Source organism: Nerophis ophidion, linkage group LG13 (genome assembly GCF_033978795.1).
Source record: "Nerophis ophidion isolate RoL-2023_Sa linkage group LG13, RoL_Noph_v1.0, whole genome shotgun sequence".
Taxonomy (NCBI): Eukaryota; Metazoa; Chordata; class Actinopteri; order Syngnathiformes; family Syngnathidae; genus Nerophis; species Nerophis ophidion.
Window position 1 is genome coordinate 44,451,621 of NC_084623.1, and position 21,552 is coordinate 44,473,172.

The following is a 21,552-nucleotide window of genomic DNA, read 5'->3' on the forward strand; positions in this document are numbered from 1 at the left end:
GCCGTCTGAAATTAAACATTTATTTTATTTATATATATATATATATATAATAAAGTAAATATATATATAGCTAGAATTCACTGAAAGTCAAGTATTTCATATATATATATATATATATATATATATATATATATATATATATATATATATATATATATATATATATATATATATCATCATTGTCACCGACGTCCCACTGGGTGTGAGTTTTCCTTGCCCTTATGTGGGCCTACCGAGGATGTCGTAGTGGTTTGTGCAGCCCTTTGAGACACTAGTGATTTAGGGCTATATAAGTAAACATTGATTGATTGATTGATTGATATATATATATGAAATACTCGAGTTGGTGAATTGTAGATGTAAATATATTCCTCCCCTCTTAACCACACCCTCCTCCCCAACCACTCCCCCAACCACGCCTCTGCCCCACCCCAGACCACGTATGTACGTTGCTTCTGCAGACGCACACATGCGACTGCAAGGCATTCTTGTTCAACAGCCATACAGGTAAAACTGAGGGTGCCAGTTTAAACAACTTTAACACTGTTACAAATATGCGCCACACTGCGAACCCACCCCAAACAAGAATGACAAACACCTTTCGGGAAAACATCCGCACTGTAACACAACATAAACACAACATAAGAAATACCCAGAATCTCATGCAACCCTGACTCTTCCAGGCTACATTATACACCCCTAACACCAACCTCCCCCGCCCCCTCCTGCGTCGGTTGAGGTGGGCAGGGTTGGGGGGGGAGGGTGTATAATGTAGCCTGGAAGAATCAGGGTAGCATGGGATTCCGGGTATTTGTTATGTTGTGTTTATGTTGTGTTACAGTGCGGATGTTTTCCCGAAATGTGTTTGTCATTCATGTTTGGGGTGGGTTCACAGTAAGAGTGTTAAAGTTGTTTATATCACAACCCTCAGTGTAACCTGCATAGCTGTTGAACAAGTATGCCTGGCAATCGCTTGAGGATTGTAAAAGAGGTTTCACACAATACGTGGAGTTGTGTAGCAGCGGTCACAACTTCACGTATTTGAAGATTTTATGGGTATGCCCATCACGGCCCGCCCTCAAAGTTGCTGTCCGAGTGAAAATTGCAGTATGCAAACCTCAGACAATTTAAGGGAAAGGCACTGAGGTCAGAAATCTCCCGGGAAGGTCGGCAAGTTTACAGCTGAGCCACACCAGAGTGATCAAAGATCCGCATGCGGCTCCGGAGCCGCGGGTTGCTGACCCTTGGCCTATGAGAACGCGTATAGAGGGATGTGGGGGGTGGGGACAGTCAGATGTCTGATGGGTGTTGCGTTGATGCTGCAGCAATGCAATGTCCAGAGCACAATTATTGAGGTGGTGAAGAGTGAGGTAATAAGATAGTCGGGGGCAGTAAAGGGGCAATGCTGTTCATTTAGCAGTCTCAGCCTGGGGATAAAGACTGTGAGACATTCTGGTGGTCCTGGTGCGAATCGATCCATACCTCCTTCCAGAGGGTAGCAGGTTGAAGAGGCCATGTGCTGGATGGTATCTGTCCGTTAGGATGTTGTGTACTTGCTTTAAGCAGCGAGCTGTGTTCATGGTACTCATCTCTGGGAGTATAGTCCTTGTAATTTTCCCCGCCGTTTTAACCACTCGCTGGAGGGCCTGTTGGTTTGCTTTAGTGCAGCTAGCCAACCAATCCAATCCGCTTTATTTATATAGCACATTTAAACAACAAAATGTTTCCAAAGTGCTGCACAACAATATTAAAAACAACATTGAAATACTATCCTGAGCTCCACCAATGACTGAATAAAAACAAAAAAATAAAATAAATATGTATAAAACCAATATAAAAACAATATAAAATAAATATGATTAAAAACGATTTTAAGGGTGAAACCAATTCAAACAGTAAATAGAAATCAAAATTTTAAAACACAGAGGGGAACATTATCACCAGACCTATGTATGGGTTTGGGTTTATTTTGAGCCATGCAAACAAAACAAGAGAATGACATAAAATACAAAAGAAATATATAGATACATTATTTTTACACCTACATTGAAAACATTACATGTGCCTAATCTTTTGTAGATGTCAAGATTGGCTCAAAAGGGAGTGGGAAGAAGTAAACTTATTAGGTCCCACTCCTATACATATACAATATATATATACAATATATAATACAATAATATATATAATATAATTCAATTCAGTGGTTGCTGCTATATATTGTCTATATAAAATACATTTAAATTCACACACACTTACATATATACATATGTACACACACATATACACACACATATATACAATTTATATATATATATATATACATATATATATATATATACATATACACACATACACACACAATCACATGCATATACCCAAAATACACACATATCCATCACACACACACACACACACACACACACACACCTATATAAATACAATATATATAATAGTATATATAATATACACTTTTGTCTAAACATTATTAACAGTTTATGGTGCCTATGGGAACAAGGTTTCATTTTGACTGTGATATTAGTGGTTAATAGTGGATCTGTGGCTGTGGAGCTACTGCCCCTGATCAACAGGACCTGAGGACAACTCTTGCTATGTGTCCTATGCTGTGCATTAAAAGAGACGAGGGGACCCCCCTGCCAGAGGAGTTATCCACGAACATAAGATCCCCCACTCGCCTGCCCTGTACTCCAGATAGTGTACTTATTAGCGTCAATATATACCTTGATGTTGCAGAAAAAAGACCATATGTTTTTTTAACGGATTTCCGAACTCTAAATGGGTGAATTTGGCGATTGAAACGCCTTTCAATTGTTCGCTGTCGGAGCGATGACCTTTCACCCGTGACGTCACAACAGGAAGCAATCTGCCATTTTCTCAAACACATTACACACACCAAGTCAAATCAGCTCTGTTATTTCGCTTTTTTTTGACTGTTTTCCGTACCTTGGAGACATTATGCCTCGTGAGTGTGTTGTCGGAGGGTGTAACAACACGTACGGGGAGTGTGATCAACAGACATATCAATGGTCACGGCATGCTAATCGATGCTAACATGCTATTTAGGCTAGCTGTATGTACATATTGCATCATTATGCCTCATTTGTAGCTATATTTGCATCCAGCCATTCCCTCAACCCACATTTAATGCCAAACAAACACATACCAATCGACAGATTCAAGTTGCACCGCACCAATGGTCAAAAGATGCGAAAAGTCCCTTGCACACTTTACCAACGATAGCGATGCTACGACAGAGATGGCAGAGAGATGTGTGGATATCCTGCGACAGTCAAAGCAGATGCATTTCCAACGATAAAGTCAACGAAATCACAAAGGTGAGTTTTGTTGATGTTATTGACTTATGTGCTAATCAGACATATTTGCTCACGGCATGACTGCCAGCTAAACGATGCTAACATTCTATTTAGGCTAGCTGTATGTACATATTTCTTAATTATGCCTCATTTGTAGCTATATTTGTATCCAGCCTTTCCCTCCACCTACATTTAATGCCAAACAAACACATACCAATCGTTAGTTTGACGACGATCGCCGAATTCGTCCTTGCTTCCTCCCGTTCCGCTGTCTGTCGTGATATGGCTCAATAGCTTCAGTTTCTTCTTCAATTTCGTTTTCGCTATCTGCCTCCATACTCCAACCATCCGTTTCAATACATGCGTAATCTGTTGAATCGCTTAAACCGCTGAAATCCAAGTCTGAATCCGAGCTAAATTCGCTATATCTTTCTGTTCTATCCGCCATGTTTGTTTGTATTGGCATCACACAGTGACGTCACAGGAAAATGGACGGGTGGATATAGCGATGGTGAAAATCAGGCACTTTGAAGCAGTTGTTCGGGATATATTGCGTGATGGGTAAAATTTTGAAAAAAATTTCGAAAAATAAAATAAGCCACTGAGAACTGATTTTTATTAGTTTTAACCCTTCTGAAATTGTGATAATCAATCAATCAATCAATCAAAGTTTACTTATATAGCCCTAAATCACTAGTGTCTCAAATGGCTGCACAAACCACCACGACATCCTCGGTAGGCCCACATAAGGGCAAGGAAAACTCACACCCAGTGGGACATCGGTGACAATAATGACCCAGTGGGACGTCGGTGACAATAATGACTATGAGAACCTTAGAGAGGAGGAAAGCAATGGATGTCGAGCGGGTCTAACATGATACTGTGAAAGTTCAATCCACAATGGATCCAACACAGTCGCGAGAGTCCAGTCCAAAGCGGATCCAACACAGCAGCGAGAGTCCCGTTCACAGCGGAGCCAGCAGGAAACCATCCCAAGCGGAGGCGGATCAGCAGCGCAGAGCTGTCCCCAGCCGATACACAGGCAAGCAGTACATGGCCACCGGATCGGACCGGACCCCCTCCACAAGGGAGAGTGGGACATAGAAGAAAAAGAAAAGAAACGGCAGATCAACTGGTCTAAAAAGGGAGTCTATTTAAAGGCTAGAGTATACAAATGAGTTTTAAGGTGAGACTTAAATGCTTCTACTGAGGTGGCATCTCGAACTGTTACCGGGAGGGCATTCCAGAGTACTGGAGCCCGAACGGAAAACGCTCTATAGCCCGCAGACTTTTTTTGGGCTTTGGGAATCACTAACAAGCCGGAGTCCTTTGAACACAGATTTCTTGCCGGGACATATGGTACAATACAATCGGCAAGATAGGATGGAGCTAGACCGTGTAGTATTTTATACGTAAGTAGTAAAACCTTAAAGTCACATCTTAAGTGCACAGGAAGCCAGTGCAGGTGAGCCAGTACAGGCGTAATGTGATCAAACTTTCTTGTTCTTGTCAAAAGTCTAGCAGCCGCATTTTGTACCAACTGTAATCTTTTAATGCTAGACATGGGGAGACCCGAAAATAATACGTTACAGTAGTCGAGGCGAGACGTAACAAACGCATGGATAATGATCTCAGCGTCTTTAGTGGACAGAATGGAGCGAATTTTTGCGATATTACGGAGATGAAAGAAGGCCGTTTTAGTAACGCTTTTAATGTGTGCCTCAAAGGAGAGAGTTGGGTCGAAGATAATACCCAGATTCTTTACCGTGTCGCCTTGTTTAATTGTTTGGTTGTCAAATGTTAGAGTTGTATTATTAAATAGAGGTCGGTGTCTAGCAGGACCGATAATCAGCATTTCCGTTTTTTTGGCGTTGAGTTGCAAAAAGTTAGCGGACATCCATTGTTTAATTTCATTAAGACACGCCTCCAGCTGACTACAATCTGGCGTGTTGGTCAGCTTTAGGGGCATGTAGAGTTGGGTGTCATCAGCATAACAGTGAAAGCTAATACCGTATTTGCGTATGATGTCACCTAGCGGCAGCATGTAGATGCTGAAGAGTGCAGGGCCAAGGACCGAACCCTGGGGAACTCCACACGTTACCTTAACGTAGTCCGAGGTCACATTGTTATGGGAGACACACTGCATCCTATCAGTAAGATAAGAGTTAAACCAAGACAGGGCTAAGTCTGACATACCAATTCGTGTTTTGATACGTTCTAATAAAATATTATGATCGACGGTATCGAAAGCAGCGCTAAGATCGAGGAGCAGCAACATAGGTGACGCATCAGAATCCATCGTTAGCAATAGATCATTAGTCATTTTTGCGAGGGCTGTCTCCGTGGAGTGATTTGCCCTGAAACTGGATTGAAAGGTTTCACATAGATTGTTAGACGCTAAGTGTTCATTTAACCGCTCCGCAACAATTTTTTCAAGGATTTTTGAAATAAAGGGAAGGTGAGACACCGGTCGGTAGTTTACCATGAGGTCAGGATCGAGGTTAGGTCTTTTAAGAAGAGGATGAATAACCGCTTTTTTGAATGCTAGGGGAACAGTGCCCGAGGAGAGTGATAAGTTTATAATATTTAGCACTGATGGACCTAATAATACAAAGAGCTCCTTGATCAGTTTCCCAGGAAGAGGGTCAAGTAAGCATGTTGTCTGTTTTATTCCATTTACACGTTGTAACAATTCCTCTAATGTTATTTCCTCAAAACGAGAGAAACTATTTTGGAGGGCAGTATCCGCCGTATATACCATCGTGTCAGTGTTAATAGAACCCCGTTGTAGCTGGGACGCCTTGTCTTTAATCTCCTTTCTAATGACTTCAATTTTCTTACTAAAGAATTGCATAAAGTCATCAGCTGAGTGGGTGGAGCTACTGGAAGGGGTCCCTTGTTGGGTTAGCGATGCTACCGTACTAAACAAAAATTTAGGATCATTTTTATTACAGTGGATGAGATTTGAGTAATATTTAGCTTTAGCTAAGGTAAGCATGCGTTTATAAGTTATTAAACCATCACTCCATGCTTGATGGTGCACCTCAAGTTTAGTCGTGCGCCATTTGCGTTCCAGCTTTCTACATAATAATTTCTGAGCTCTAGTTTCTTCTGTAAACCACGGGGTGCGCTTTTTTGGAGCCTTTTTTAATTTAAGCGGTGCTATGTTATCAATGGTTTCGCGCAGGGTGTCGTTAAAGTTGTTAGTGAGGTTATCAAAAGAGCCCACATACTTTGGGAATGGTGCCATTACCGAGGGCAGTAGGTCAGCAAGAGTTGTCGTTGTGGCTGTATTAATGTTGCGGCTGCTATAGCAGTTATTATTATTATTAGTTTGACGAACATGCGTCTGAACCTCGAATTTTATAAGGTAATGATCGGACAATACTTTTGTATACAGGAGTATCGTAACTTTGGAGACGGTGATACCCCTGACAAGCACTTGGTCTATCGTATTACCGTTGCGATGCGTGGGTTCATTTATTATTTGTGTGAGACCACAGCTATCAATTACAGTCTGGAGCGCTACACACGGTGGGTCCGATGGGGTATTCATATGGATATTAAAGTCCCCCATTATGATTATATTATCGGCGTGTGTCACTAGATCAGCAACGAACTCTGAGAATTCATTGATAAAGTCCGAATAGGGCCCTGGGGGGCGGTAGATAACAGCCAGGTGTAGAGGCAGCGGTGTGACAGACCTCATAGTAAGCACCTCAAACGATTTATATTTATTATTTATGTTAGGACTAAGGTTAAAGTTTTCGTTGTATATTAGTGCGACCCCCCCGCCCCTTTTAAGCGGACGGGCAATATGCGCATGTGTAAAGTTAGGAGGACATGCCTCATTTAGCGCAAAAAAGTCGTTTGGTTTAAGCCAGGTTTCGCTGAGACCGATGACGTTAAGATTGTTGTCTCTGATAATATCATTAACTAACAACATTTTGGGAGACAATGATCTTATGTTTAAAAAACCTATATTATAGGTAGTGGGCTGTTTTAGGGAGTTTTTGATCAAATTATCCGTAGTAGCAATATTAATAATGTTGTGTTTATTATGCCCAGTGCATTTAGTATAGTTACGACCATATCTAGGAATTGATACGACAGGAATTTTCCGATTGTTTGATTGTTGCTTTGATAAACTGCACGCATCATGGTTAGCCACCTCAGTATCGGGGATTTTCCGATTGTTTGTTTGTTGTTTTGATAAACTGCACGCATCATGGTTAGCCACCTCAGTAACGGGGATTTTCCGATTGTTTGTTTGTTGCTTTGATAAACTGCACGCATCATAGTTAGCCACCTCGGTAAAACACATGTCCAACTCTGAAACACTCAAAGCAGAAAAAACGTGTTCTAATTTAACTGACTCCTTACCCAGACCAGTAGTCTCGCATTTTCCATTTAAATCCGTCTTCAGGATGGAGGGAAGTGGTGTTCTGTGGGGATTAGCCTTCTGCTTTGTTTTTAGCCCCGCTCGACATCCGCGTTTCCGATCACACCGCTGGCGTCTGCTCCGTAGACGGCCCCCGCTGCTACTAGACTCCCCTGCTTCACAGGCCGCTGGATGTAGCCGCCGACGTATTCCCATGCTAGTTAGCATGTTTAGCACGCACGCGTCTATCAGTCCAAAACGGCCCGATATGTCCACATCCAGAAGTGTCTGGCGGTCGTACGTGATCACGGAGTGACCACGATGTGAGCTAGCCATAAAGTTTGTTCCCCTTTAAAAGCCAGAGAATAAAAATGGGTCTTAAGACGAGACTTAAAACACTCCACTGTTGGAGCAAGTCAAATATGGAGGGGCAGAGTGTTCCAGAGCTTCGGGCCGACCACAGAGAAGGCCCTGTCTCCCCTGGTTTTAAGTCTGGTCTTGGGCACCACGAGCTGGAGCTGGCTCTCGGACCTCAGAGGGCACGCAGGATTGTAAAGTTGAGGAGGAGGCGTGGTTTGGGGCGTGGTCTGGGCGGGGGTGTGGGGGGTTTGTTTAAAGGGACGAGTATAATTCACCAACTCGAGTATTTCATATACATATATATACATATATATATATATATATATATATATATATATATATATATATATATATATATGTATATATATATATATATATATATATATATATATATGTATATATATATATATATATATATATGTATATATATATATATATATATATATAAATATATATATATATATATATATATATATAAATGAAATACTTGACTTTCAATGAATTCTAGCTATATATATTTATTTTACTATATATATATAAATAAAATAAATAGTTGAATTTCAGACGGCACCTGTCAAATACACAGTAATAAAAACACAGTTCTTCTACTAATTGTACTGTGCTTGCTGGTTATTTAAAAAAAACAACAACACTTACCTTTCACTATTTGAGTAGCCTTTGTTCTGCCATTTGCGTACTGGCGAGAGTCACTTGCTGTCAGGTGCTCAACACCACGTAAATTGTTGGCCAATCAAAAAGCAACCCCATAACGCTATAGCCAACATTCACCAGGAGATGGCGACAGACAACATAGAATCACTCGATTACAGACGCCGTCGGCATGGCTGTAACTTCCTCGTTCTTCTGCTTCGTCTCCTTGTGTGTGCAGTTTTTTATTCAAATCCGTAGATGTTGTAACGTGATTGGGCAGGCAAGCTGTTTATATAACAGGAAAGCGGACGTGAAAACAGGTTGTCCCCACTCATGTCCGCATGGAGCTGGAGGGGGCGTGAATTTCGGGAGATTTCGGGGAGAAAATTTCTCCCGAGAGAGGCGCTGAATTTCGGGAGTCTCCCGGAAAATCCGGGATGGTTGGCAAGTATGGTCTGTTTGGCCTTAGATCTAGGCTTCACAACCATGGTTAGATACACGACATGCTTCTTTTTAGAAGAGTGGTGAACAGGTCAACGTGCAAACTTCATGTAATCTCTCTGTATATTAAGAGATCATATATAAAGTCACAGTTTATTTCTCATCATTTTGCATACTGCAGTACCCACGCCTCACTGGCTATGCTTCTTGGTGTATTTCAGTGAAAGTGACAGCATGTCCGCCCATACACCCACGCCCTGTAAGATGCCCCCCCCCCCACACACACACACACACATACACACACATACATGGTCATGTACACATCCATAGCTTTGGACGCTCCTTGCATGCACTGATACACAGTGAGATGCACTCACACAAACTGACGTGGTCATTTAGGCGTGCAAATTAACACGATATGACAGTTCCCCACACGCACACACACTCTTACAAGTGCAGCAACTTTTTTTGTTTTTTTACCATTTTTCAAATTTAGCTGCTCAGTTGGGAAAAACAAAAAAAAACATTTCTAATCTATTTGCATACTTCCCCTTCACTGCCTCGTTGTCAGACTTGAAAAAAAAAAACTACCCAGACAACAGGTCAAAACATAATCAGAAATGTTCACAGTGGCCAACTATCAATTTCTCGCACACGATGCTCAGCCTACATGAATTCGCAGCTTAATCGAGTGCACTCTGCATTTTCCTATACTTCATTCTCCAAAGTGCAGAGGTTTAAACAGAATCTGTAGATGATGCATTTTGCACCTTTAGAGTGTTTGCACCTATGCTCAAACATCTCGGATACGACAACAGAGTATAGACCAGTGGTTCTCAACCTTTTTTCAGTGATGTACCCCCTGTGCACATTTTTTGATTCAAGTACCCCCTAATCACAGCAGAGCATTTTTGGTTGAAAAAAAGAGATAAAGAATTAAAATACAGCACTATGTCATCAGTTTCTGATTTATCAAATTGTATAACAGTGCAAAATATTGCTAATTTTTAGTGGCCTTTCTTGAACTATTTTGAAAAAAAGATATAAAAATAACTAAAAACTTGTTGAAAAACAAACAAGTGTGTGGAGGGACGGAGCCGACGAGCCGACAGCGGGGTAGGACAAATGGCGGTCCTACTCAAGGTGGCGGTCAGGAGGCGGAGTGTGCGGCGGAGCTGCAGCAATCAGAGTCAAGTGATTCAACTATAAATAAAGATTTTTACACATAGAAGTAATCATCAACCCCAGTGGTCCCCAACCACGTGGTGGGGAGAGATCCTTTTTTTTTTTTTTTTTTTTTTTTTTCCTTTGTCATGAAAAAGGGACTTTTTTGTCATGAAAAAGGGAGGTTGTTGTGGTTGGTGCACTAATTGTAAGTGTATATTGTGTTTTTTATGTTGATTTAATTAAAAAAAAATAAAAAAAAATAAATAAAATGTTTTTCTTTTTTTTTTTTTATAAAAATTTATAAAAAAATCTTCTGCGGCCCAGTACCAATGGTGGTTGGGGACCACTGATCAACCCTCTTTGGGAATTGTAATAGAGACCCATCTGGATTCTTGAACTTCATTCTAAAATTTTCTTCACAAAAAAAAGAAATCTTTAACATCAATATTTATGGAACATGTCCACAAAAATTCTAGCTGTCAACACTGAATATTGCATTGTTGCATTTCTTTTCACAGTTTATGAACGTACACTCATATTTTGTTGAAGTATTATTCAATGAATATATTTATAAATGATTTTTGAATTGTTGCTAATTTTATAATATTTTTGAAAAATCTCACGTACCCCTTGGCATACCTTCAAGTACCCCCAAGGGTACGCGTTTGAGAACATTTGGTTCATTTGAGAACCACTGGTATATACTTTATTCATCCCACGATAGGGAAATTATCTGCACTGCAAAAAGTCAGTGTCCAAAAACAAGAAAAAAAAAAATAATTAGGGGTATCTTTTTTGAACTAAGCAAAGTTATCTGCAAATAGAACAAAAAAATTTGGCTTGTCAAAAAATTATACCTTTTTGCTCAATATGTTGAAAAATATTCTTAAATTAAGTAAATGCTAGTTCCATTATCTTGACATAATGATAATTACAATTACTTATACTAAAAACTAGTTATTTTTTCTTAATGGAAAAGCAACAAGGCAACTGCTTGTTACTCTCGAGGTCTACTGGCCGCACAGGCGAATCATATTGTCTAAAAATGCATTTTCCCATCGATATCTTGACATCATCATTTTTTTTTTATTGTAATGTTGAATAATTTATCTGAATGTGCATGAACTATTTCTGTTTGAAATGTCACATGTTAAATGTGTGCCATTTCTACAAAACCCAAAACCAGTGAAGTTGGCACGTTGTGTAAATGGTTAATAAAAACAGAATACAAGGATTTGCAAATCCTTTTTCAACCTATATTCAATTGAATAGACTGTAAAGACAACATACTTAATGTTCCAACTGGGATACTTCGTTATTTTTTGCAAATATGAGTTAATTTGGAATGTAATGCCTGCAACATGTTTAAAAAAAGCTGGCAAAAGTGGCAAAAACGACCGAGAAAAATGAGTAATGCTCATCAAACACTTATTTGGAACATACAACAGGTGAACAGTCTAATTGGGAACAGGTGGGTGCCATGGTTGGATGTTAAAGTAGCTTTCCAAAATGCTCAGTCATTCACAAACAAGGATGGGGCGAGGGTCACCACTTTGTGAACAAATGTGTGAGCAAATTGTCGAACAGTTTAAGAACAACCTTTATCAACCGGCTATTTGAAGAAAATTTTGGATTTCACCCTCTATGGTCCGTATTATCATCAAAAGGTTCAGAGAATGTGGAGAAATCACTGCACGCAAGCAAAGATATTACAGACTTTCGATCCTTCTGGTGGTACTGCATCAAAAAGCGACATGAGTGTTTAAAGGATATCACCACATGGGCTCAGGAACACTTCAGAAAACCACTGTCAGTAACTACAGTTTGTCGCTACATCTGTAAGTGCAAGTTAAAACTCTACTACACAAAGCCAAAGTCATTTATCAACAACACCCAGAAACACTATATTTGCTGGGCCTGAGCTCATCTAAGATCAATCAATACTCAATCAAATTTTACTTATATAGCCCTAAGTCACGAGTGTCTCAAAAGGCTGCAAAGATGGACTGATGCAAAGTGTAAAAGTGCTCTGTGGTCTGACGAGTCCACATTTCAAATTGTTTTTGGAAACTGTGGACGTCGTGTCCTCCCGACCAAAGAGGACAAGAGCCATCCGGATTGTTCTAGGCATAATCCAATCAGTTAAACAAACTCAATAACTCCACTGTGACGCTTTGGTGAATTTAGTGAGGGATTTACCAAACTGAAACAATACAAAAATAATGCTGTTGTAAATTAAAGATACTAACACAGACACTTGTAAACATGTTAGCATATTCACTAATGCTAACGACGCTAGCTTTATTACATTACAATAGCACATTCAAACATGCATAAGAGCACTATTACGGATGTCACACATGGGACGTTTAGTAGGTATGAATTGTTCTAGTAAAATTGTTAAACTTACAAACGTTGCTTGAAATGATGAATGGAGAATCCTTTCAAGCAGAAATGCTATGGACACATTTTTTAACCCACAGGACCTCGTCAGAACTCGTCCAAAAGATTGTACAAAAGCACAAAAAATAACACACCTTTTCAGTGTCTCTGTCAATGCTGAAAATAATATGTTGAATACAAAACAATATCGTTATTAGCAACGACAAATCCATAAATCAGCCGCACCGTTTTATAAACCACAGGGTTCAAAGCATAGGGAAAAAAGTAACGAATAATACGGTAGATCGTATCCCCGTTTCTTGTATTTTAGGCGCCTCGTACTACCCGTTTTCCCTATTTAGAATGCACAGAGAAAAGAAAAATGTGTACTTTTCTCCCACATAATGATTGTGGATGATGGGCAAAATACTTTTAAAAAGTCAACTTTTCCCTGATGCAATTGCTCCTCTTGTAAGTTATTACTGAAAGTTGCCACCTTGCACAAAAAACTGCAGGAAGTACCGGCGCCAGACCGAGGAGTAAATTTGGACTGACAGTAATAGTTACACAGGCCAGTGGGCACTGTGCAGCCACTAAGCATCTTTATGATACATACGGGACAAAAACATAATGTATCATAAAAAAAAACATTTGCAAATCGCTGCATGGACTCATTTCCACAAAATAAAAAAATTGCTACCATAATACTGTACACACACCATGGCTTTATATCTACTACACGATACACAGACACAGACACACACACACACACACACACACGCACACACACACACACACACACACACACACACACACAAGGCTAGGAATTGGCAGCTAATATGAACATAGCACCTGTTCCAAATAGCATCTGTTGATACCAGCTGTATAACAATTCTTTAACATTATCTACAACAGTGATTCCCAACCACTGTGCTGTGGCAATTCACACATCAGCAGGTGTGCCCTGTATTTTATCACAAAATGTGAAATTGCAGCAATTTTAATTTAAAAAATGTTCTAAAACATGAGTGTTCTCATTCTGGCCCCCGAATGGTTATGAGTTTAGTTCGGAATCTCACCCACGGGGAGAAAGCATTAATTCTAATAATCTGACAATATTATGTTTATGATTACATGGTGATATAGTGGACAACGTGAGTGAAAATTGATGATCTGTAACAATGCTCTGAATGTGAATAATTGCAGCATATACCTATATGACCCAATGCAAACAACCTTCTCTAGTCATGGTGCAAAAAAAAAAATATATATATATATATATATATATATATATATATATATATATATATATATATATAAAGTCCAACCGACACAAATTGTTAACACTGAATTTGTATACATTATTAAAAAAAAAAAAAAAAAACATCAATCTATAATAGCAATATTATAAATTACATCCATTTAAATTCATTACAAGGCATGATGGGAAAAATACAAAATCCTATCCACACTTTTCTAATGTTTGGCATATTTTAGCTGCCTGATATTTCTGATTGATGACACAACTCTAAGGAGGTCGTAAATGGAAGTAAACAAGGTATAAGTCCAAATTTGATATACTCTTAATATTCAATTGGAATAATTATTAATTATATAACCCATCCATCCATCCATTTCCTACCGCTTATTCCCTTTCGGGGTCGCGGGGGGCGTTGGCGCCTATCTCAGCTACAATCGGGCGGAAGGCGGGGTACACCCTGGACAAGTCGCCACCTCATCGCAGGGCCAACACAGATAGACAGACAACATTAACACTCACATTCACACACTAGGGCCAATTTAGTGTTGCCAATCAACCTATCCCCAGGTGCATGTCTTTGGAAGTGGGAGGAAGCCGGAGTACCCGGAGGGAACCCACGCATTCACGGGGAGAACATGCAAACTCCACACATAAAGATCCCGAGCCTGGGTTTGAACCCAGGACTGCAGGACCTTCGTATTGTGAGGCAGACGCACTAACCCCTCTGCCACCGTGAAGCCCCTAATTATATAACCATTATATTAATATAATATGTACACAACAAAAGACAGGACTTGACTATGGTAACACGCTTAGGACAAACTGAAATGAAATGAAAATAAGATATAAACAGCTGGACAGCCCACTTATAAGTAAAATGTTATAAAATATATATTTTATTATTGAACAAATTGACATTTATTACCACATGAACATACACAAACATACTGCAAATTGGCACTGCATCATTCACATGTGAAAGGCACCCATCATGTTAGGCCCAAATCTGCGTTTTAACATTTACCATTTATATAGTTTTGCTGTAAAATGTAAGAAACAAAAAATCCGAAATATTTCTGTCAGTTTTTCTCCGTCCCTTTGCTTGGCCTCATGTTGCATAACGTGCCGGTCATTGTTGACATATTTTACACTGACGCAGCCCAAAACTTGACAGGAGCAGCCTGACTTGTTAAAGCAGGCGATGACAAATATACAAGAGTGATGAAAAAGAGGGCGGCGCCTACAAATATAGCTCCGGACTCTCGCTCGGAAATTAGCGACAAGAGTGTGTAATCGTTGAACGGAAATCATCTCTGATTAGAAGAGTGGAACACAGTCTGAAGGATGTCTTCAGCATCACTGGGAGTATCGCATTCAAAAGGGGGACGTGTGGTCAGGGGAGGTCGTGATATTAAAATGAAAACACAAATGACGCAAGTTGAATATTAATATTTGTTCACCGAACTGTGTAATACATTTTATTCTGTATGATTCCAATCCTTTTACCACAGGAGTGTGCAAACCTTTTGACTTGGGTCGAGGTCTGAAACCCTACTGCATGTAAAGTGTACAGATATATTTAAATACAAATATATTTAAATACAAATATAAATATATAAGTATATATATATATAGTCAAGGTTTCTGTGTTTTTTCTGTTATACAGTGCTCAATTCCGGCGTAGAGCGAAATTTACCTTAGGTCAGAAAAAACACAAAGACTGTTTGATCCCTACAAGCCTGTTTCGCAGGTTTCACTGCTCCTCAGGGGATATTGCTGATTGTTCCCCTGCAGAGCAGTAAAACCTGCAAAGCAGGTTTGTAGGGGATGAAATAGCATCTGTATTTTTTCCTGACCTGTGAATCAATCCAAAAATCATCCAAACACCTTGTGGAGAGGCGGAGCCGACAGTCCGACAGAGAGGCAGGGCACGCTGGAGCCCGGGCCCAAGATGGCGGCGAGGAGGCGGGGATGGCGAGCGAGCGGCGAGGCGGGGCGTGCCGAGGGCGACGCCACAATCGAGATCAGGTGCGTGGATCTCGCACATGGATACGATTAACGAATCCTCTCGCACTGTTTAAAAGGGCGGCAGCCGTGAACGTCGGGGAGAGAGGTGGAGAAACATCGAAGGAACGAGAGGGAGAAACGACAACACAAGCAGAAGCGCATGCAAACCCCGGAAGAGAGCGAGAGCGAGAGGCAGACGGGGAAGACTGAAAAGCAACACGCAAAAGACTTTGCTTATTGAAAAATAAGTCATGTCCTTCCTTGTTGGTCCACAAAACCCGCAAGACGACAGTGAGAGTCGTTCACAGACCTCCATCAATATTTTATTTACTGTATTTTCCGGACTATGTCTCTAGGGATCCCCCAGGAAGAGCTCGACGAAATCTGGGCTTCTCTGCTTAGGCTGCTGAACCTGCAACCCGACTTTAGATAAGCGGAAGAAAATGGATGGATGGATGAATTAACTTTCACCGACTCAGAGGCGATGCAGCAGCTCACCGGCTCAGTATGTCAATATAGCACCATAAGCATTAGCGCTTATTGTAAGAAATATCACAAACACTTGGTTAATTTTCAGGTCACGATATGTAAATGGAGAAATGTTGGCGGTTTTCACAGGGCTTTAAACTTAGACTTAGACAAGCTTTAATGATCCACGAGGGAAATTGTTCCACCCGGTAGCTCAGTTACAAATGATGGAAAAAGATGGAATGGACAATGCACTAAAAGCAATATAAAATGTAACATATATACACAATATTTACATAATATATGTACAGTATATTATATATACTGATATATTTTATTATGTCTATATCATATATACAATATATAAAAATTACCATGTATTACAGTATATGTGACTGTGACTTTGTTAGCCACCTCATACTTGCCATATTTTATGAGTTAGAATGCATAAAATACATTTAAAAAAAATGTTTTCTCTTATATAAGGATTGTGGATAGGCAGCTTTTTGAAAAAGCACAGTTGAGGTTCTTAGTGAAGTGAATTATATTTATATAGCGCTTTTCTCTCGTGACTCAAAGCACTTTATATAGTGATCCCCAATATCTAAGTTACATTTAAACTGGTGTGGGTGGCACTGGGAGCAGGTGGGTAAAGTGTCTTGCCCAAGGACACAACGGTAGTGACTATCCATGATCGAGTCCATTCTCACATCCTCCATCACCGTGTGGTTCCCCGGCGCCACAATCCGGGACAAGCATCGACTGCAGCGCATGGTACGTGCTGCTGAGAAGGTTATTGGCTGCAAACTCCCACCCCTCCAAGACCAGGACTAGGACAAGGACCAGGAGGCATGTGGGTCGGATCACAGCTGACTCTTCTCACCCTGGACACAAACTATTCTCCCCTCCCCCCTCAGGCAGGAGTATACGGTCCATCCAGACCCACACCTCCTGCCACCTGAACAGTTTTTTCCCCTCGGCCATCAGGCACATGAACATTAACAAGATCTGATGGCTCAGTTACAGCTCATGTTATTCCAGTCTTTGCTATATGTCTTTTATGTTGCACGATTGCACCAAGTAAAATTCCTAGTTTGTGAACCCGTTCTCAAACAATGGTTATAAAAACTCTTCTGATTCTGACTAGTATGGCAAAAGCGGAAATCGAACCTGGAACCCTCAAGTTGCTGGCACGGCCACTCCACCAACAGAGCTATTATGCCTACTTCTACTCTACTTGGGATTATGTCACCAAATTTGGTCGGTATCTATAAAAGTATCGACATCCCTAGTACTGCATGCAGTAAGCGAAGTGAATTGTATTTATATAGCGCTTTTTCTCTAGTGACTCAAAGCGCTTTACATAGCGAAACCCAATGTCTAAGTTAGATTTAAACCATAGTGGGTGGCACTGGGAGCTGGTGGGTAAAGTGTCTTGCCCAAAGACACAGCGGCAGTGACTAGAATGGCAGAAGCGGGGATCAAACCTGGAACCCTCAAATTGCTGGCACGGCCACTCTAACAACGGAGCTATGCTGCCCACTTCTACAGTACTTGATATTACGTCACGGCATTTTGGTCTGTATCTATAAAAGTATCAACACCCCTAGTACTGCATGCAGTAAGTGAAGTGAATTGTATTTATATAGCGCTTTTTCTCTAGTGACTCAAAGCGCTTTACATAGTGAAACCCAATATCTAAGTTCCATTTAAACCAGTGTGGGTGGCACTGGGAGCAGGTGGGTAAAGTGTCTTGCCCAAGGACACAACAACAGGGAATAGGTTTGGATGCTGGGATCGAACCTGGAACCCTCAAATTAAAGGCAAGGCCACTCTACCAACTGAGCTATGCCGCCCACTTCTACAGTACTTGATATTATGTCACAGATTTTGGTCGATATGTATAAAAGTATCAACACTCCTAGTACTGCATGCAGTAAGTGAAGTGAATTGTATTTATATAGCACTTTTCTCTCGTGACTCAAACTGCTTTACATAGTGAAACCCAATATCTAAGTTACATTTAAACCAGTGTGGGTGGCACTGTGAGCAGGTGGGTAAAGTGTCTTGCCCAAAGACACAACGGCAGTGACTAGGATGGCAGAAGCGGGGATCGAACCTGGAACCCTCAAGTTGCTGATACGGCCACTCCACCAATTGAGCTATGACGCCCACTTCTACTCTACTTGGTATTATGTCACCGAATTTGGTCGGTATCTATAAAAGTATCAACATCCCTAGTACTGCATGCAGTAAGTGAAGTGAATTGTATTTATATAGCACTTTTTCTCTAGTGACTCAAAGCGATTTACATAGTGAAACTGTAGAGGAATTTCTGAATTTTATACCATATTCTGTGTCTGTTGAAGTCCCAAAAGAAAATCTGTCAAAAAGCTTTAAGAGGTCTGCTGTAAAGTTGAGTTTGTGGTCGCTCTGACCATTCTCAGAAATGTTTTGACTGTTTGTTATGGCTAAGGGATCCAAGGTTGTTTTGGAGCCAGCAGTTCCAAAACAACTAGACCTTGACACATGAGGAATACATATAAAAAGCCAGGAGACCAATATTTGATACGATTTGCATGATTTTGCTCGAATCTGAATCCTTCGAAGGATGCTGTTTGCAATTTAATCCAATCCTTTTGAATATGGGTAAATAAAACTTTTGTACTAAAACCACTTTGTTTGCAGTTTAAGCTTCGGACCCATCCACCACAAAACCCAATATCTAAGTTACATTTAAACCAGAGTGTGTGGCACTGGGAGCAGGTGGGTAAAGTGTCTTGCCCAAGGACACAACGGCAGTGACTAGAATGGCAGAAGCGGGGATCTAACCTGGAACCCTCAAGATGCTGGCACGGCCACTCTACCAACCGAGCTATGCCGCCCACTTGTACTGTACTTGATATTATGTCACGGAATTTTGGTCGGTATCTATAAAAGTATCAACACCCCTAATACTGCATCCAGTAAGTGAAGTGAATTGTATTTATATAGCACTTTTCTCTCGTGACTCAAAGTGCTTTACATAGTGAAACCCAATATCTAAGTTACATTTAAACCTGTGTGGGTGGCACTGGGAGCAGGTTGGTAAAGTGTCTTGCCCAAGGACACAACGGCAGTGACTAGGATGGCGGAAGCGGGGATCGAACCTGGAACCCTCAAGTTGCTGGCACGGCCACTCAGCCAATTGAGCTATGCCACCCACTTCTACTGTACTTGGTATTATGTCACCGAATTTGGTCGGTATCTATAAAAGTATCAACATCCCTAGTACTGCATGCAGTAAGTGAAGTGAATTGTATTTATATAGCACGTTTTCTTTAGTGACTCAAAGCGCTTTACATAGTGAAACTGTAGTGGAATTTCTGACTTTTATACCATCTTTTGTGTCTGTTGAAGTCCTAAAATAAAATCTGTCAAAAAGTTTTAAGAGGTCTGCTGTAAAGTTGAGTTTGTGGTCGCTCCAACCATTGTAAGAAATGTTTTGACTGTTTGTTATGGCTAAGCGATCCACGGTTGTTTTGGAGCCAGCAGTTGCAAAACAACTAGACCTTGACACATGAGGAATACATATAAAAAGCCAGGAGACCAATATTTGATATGATTTGCATGATTTTGCTCAAATCTGAATCCTTCGAAGGATGCTGTTTGCAATTTAATCCAATCCTTTTGAATATGGGTAAATACAACTTTTGTACTAAAACCACTTTGTTTGCAGTTTAAGCTTCGGACCCATCCACCGCAAAACCCAATATCTAAGTTACATTTAAACCAGAGTGGGTGGCACTGGGAGCAGGTGGGTAAAGTGTCTTGCCCAAGGACACAAGGGCAGTGACTGGAATGGCAGAAGCGGGGATCAAACCTGGAACCCTCAAGTTGCTGGCACGGCCACTCTTAACAACCGAGCTATGCCGCCCCAGTAAGGCAGGCACACACACACACACACACACTGGTTTGCATTAAAAACCCCAACAAATACTGTATGTGCAAATGGGTTACAAAAAAAAAGGCCTGCGTGCACAAATTTCACAATTTTTTACGCTTGAACCGAGATTTCTGCAAGAATTGTGCATTGCAACACATTTTTTTGACTAGACTCGTCTTCTCGAAAAATATCGCTGCTCCCAATATTGTTGTTTTTCCTTGGCTGCAACTTCAGCGAGACTGCAATGTTTTCGAAAAAAAACCCAAGTAACAAAAAGGAGGCTGACGGTTGTCTTCACCACCCACGTACATATGCAGAATTGAAACTTCATGCTGCTACTCACCTCCATCCTCACACACACACCAAATTCATTCCATATGGTGGCACAAAGCAACAGCTTACCCAGACATTGCAGCACTGTTGCAGCAGAAGACACATGCCATCATACTTGCACCCATGCTTGCACATACGCACTTATATAATAAAACACTCCAATTCAGGGAAGCACAACAAACACAATTTGCTAGGAAAACAAACCCAGCATCATGTCTCCAGCTGTGGAGTTCTCACACTAATCATACAAAAAAAACCAAAAACAAAAACAAAACATCTGCACTTCCTATTAGTCTTCTGCTGCCTTACCTTGACTCCACTGGAGATCCTTTGGAAGCTGGGGTGAACATCTTGCAGCCAGAGGACAACGCAGCATATGCTGGTGGAGCAGCTGACCGAGCAGAAGAGGTTCGGGGGAATGTGTGAGGAGGGCGGGGGGGTGAGGGAAAGAGGGAGCAAAGGAGCGTGGAGGGAGAGTCAGTGCACGTACTGTAGCGGGGGAGGGTACAGTGATATGATAACGCACAGGGTAGGACAGAATTATGAGATATAAGAGAGAGAGAGAGAGAGAGAGAGAGAGAGAGAGAGAGAGAGAGAGAGAGAGGGAGAGAGTGCAAATGTGGGGAAGATGCTGTTACCATGGCGAGGGCTACGCCTAAACTACTTTGAAGCTTTTTTAGACCTGGAGGCGGACACGACGGAGGCAAAGACAGAAAGTCAGAGTACAAAAAGAAGAAAACAGGTGGAAAAATAATCGTACGTAAAAAAAAATTGCATTATGTATGAAAAATCCATAAGTAGTCACATTAAGTGGGACATTTTAGGGACAGAACATGCAAAGTGG

The 21,552-nt window shown here is 40.8% G+C and overlaps 1 protein-coding gene across 1 annotated transcript in view; it reads right to left on the bottom strand.

Annotated features, from left to right (window-relative positions):
* Window positions 1-21,116, bottom strand: part of LOC133564596 (rap1 GTPase-activating protein 2-like) — a 314,916-nt gene extending 293,800 nt beyond the window's left edge. Inside the window, exon 1 of the mRNA XM_061919002.1 lies at window positions 21,018-21,116. Within this exon, the coding sequence (XP_061774986.1) occupies window positions 21,018-21,058 (41 nt within the window). The 5' untranslated portion in view covers window positions 21,059-21,116. The remainder of the gene's footprint in view (window positions 1-21,017) is intronic.
* Window positions 21,117-21,552: the final 436 nt, after the last annotated feature.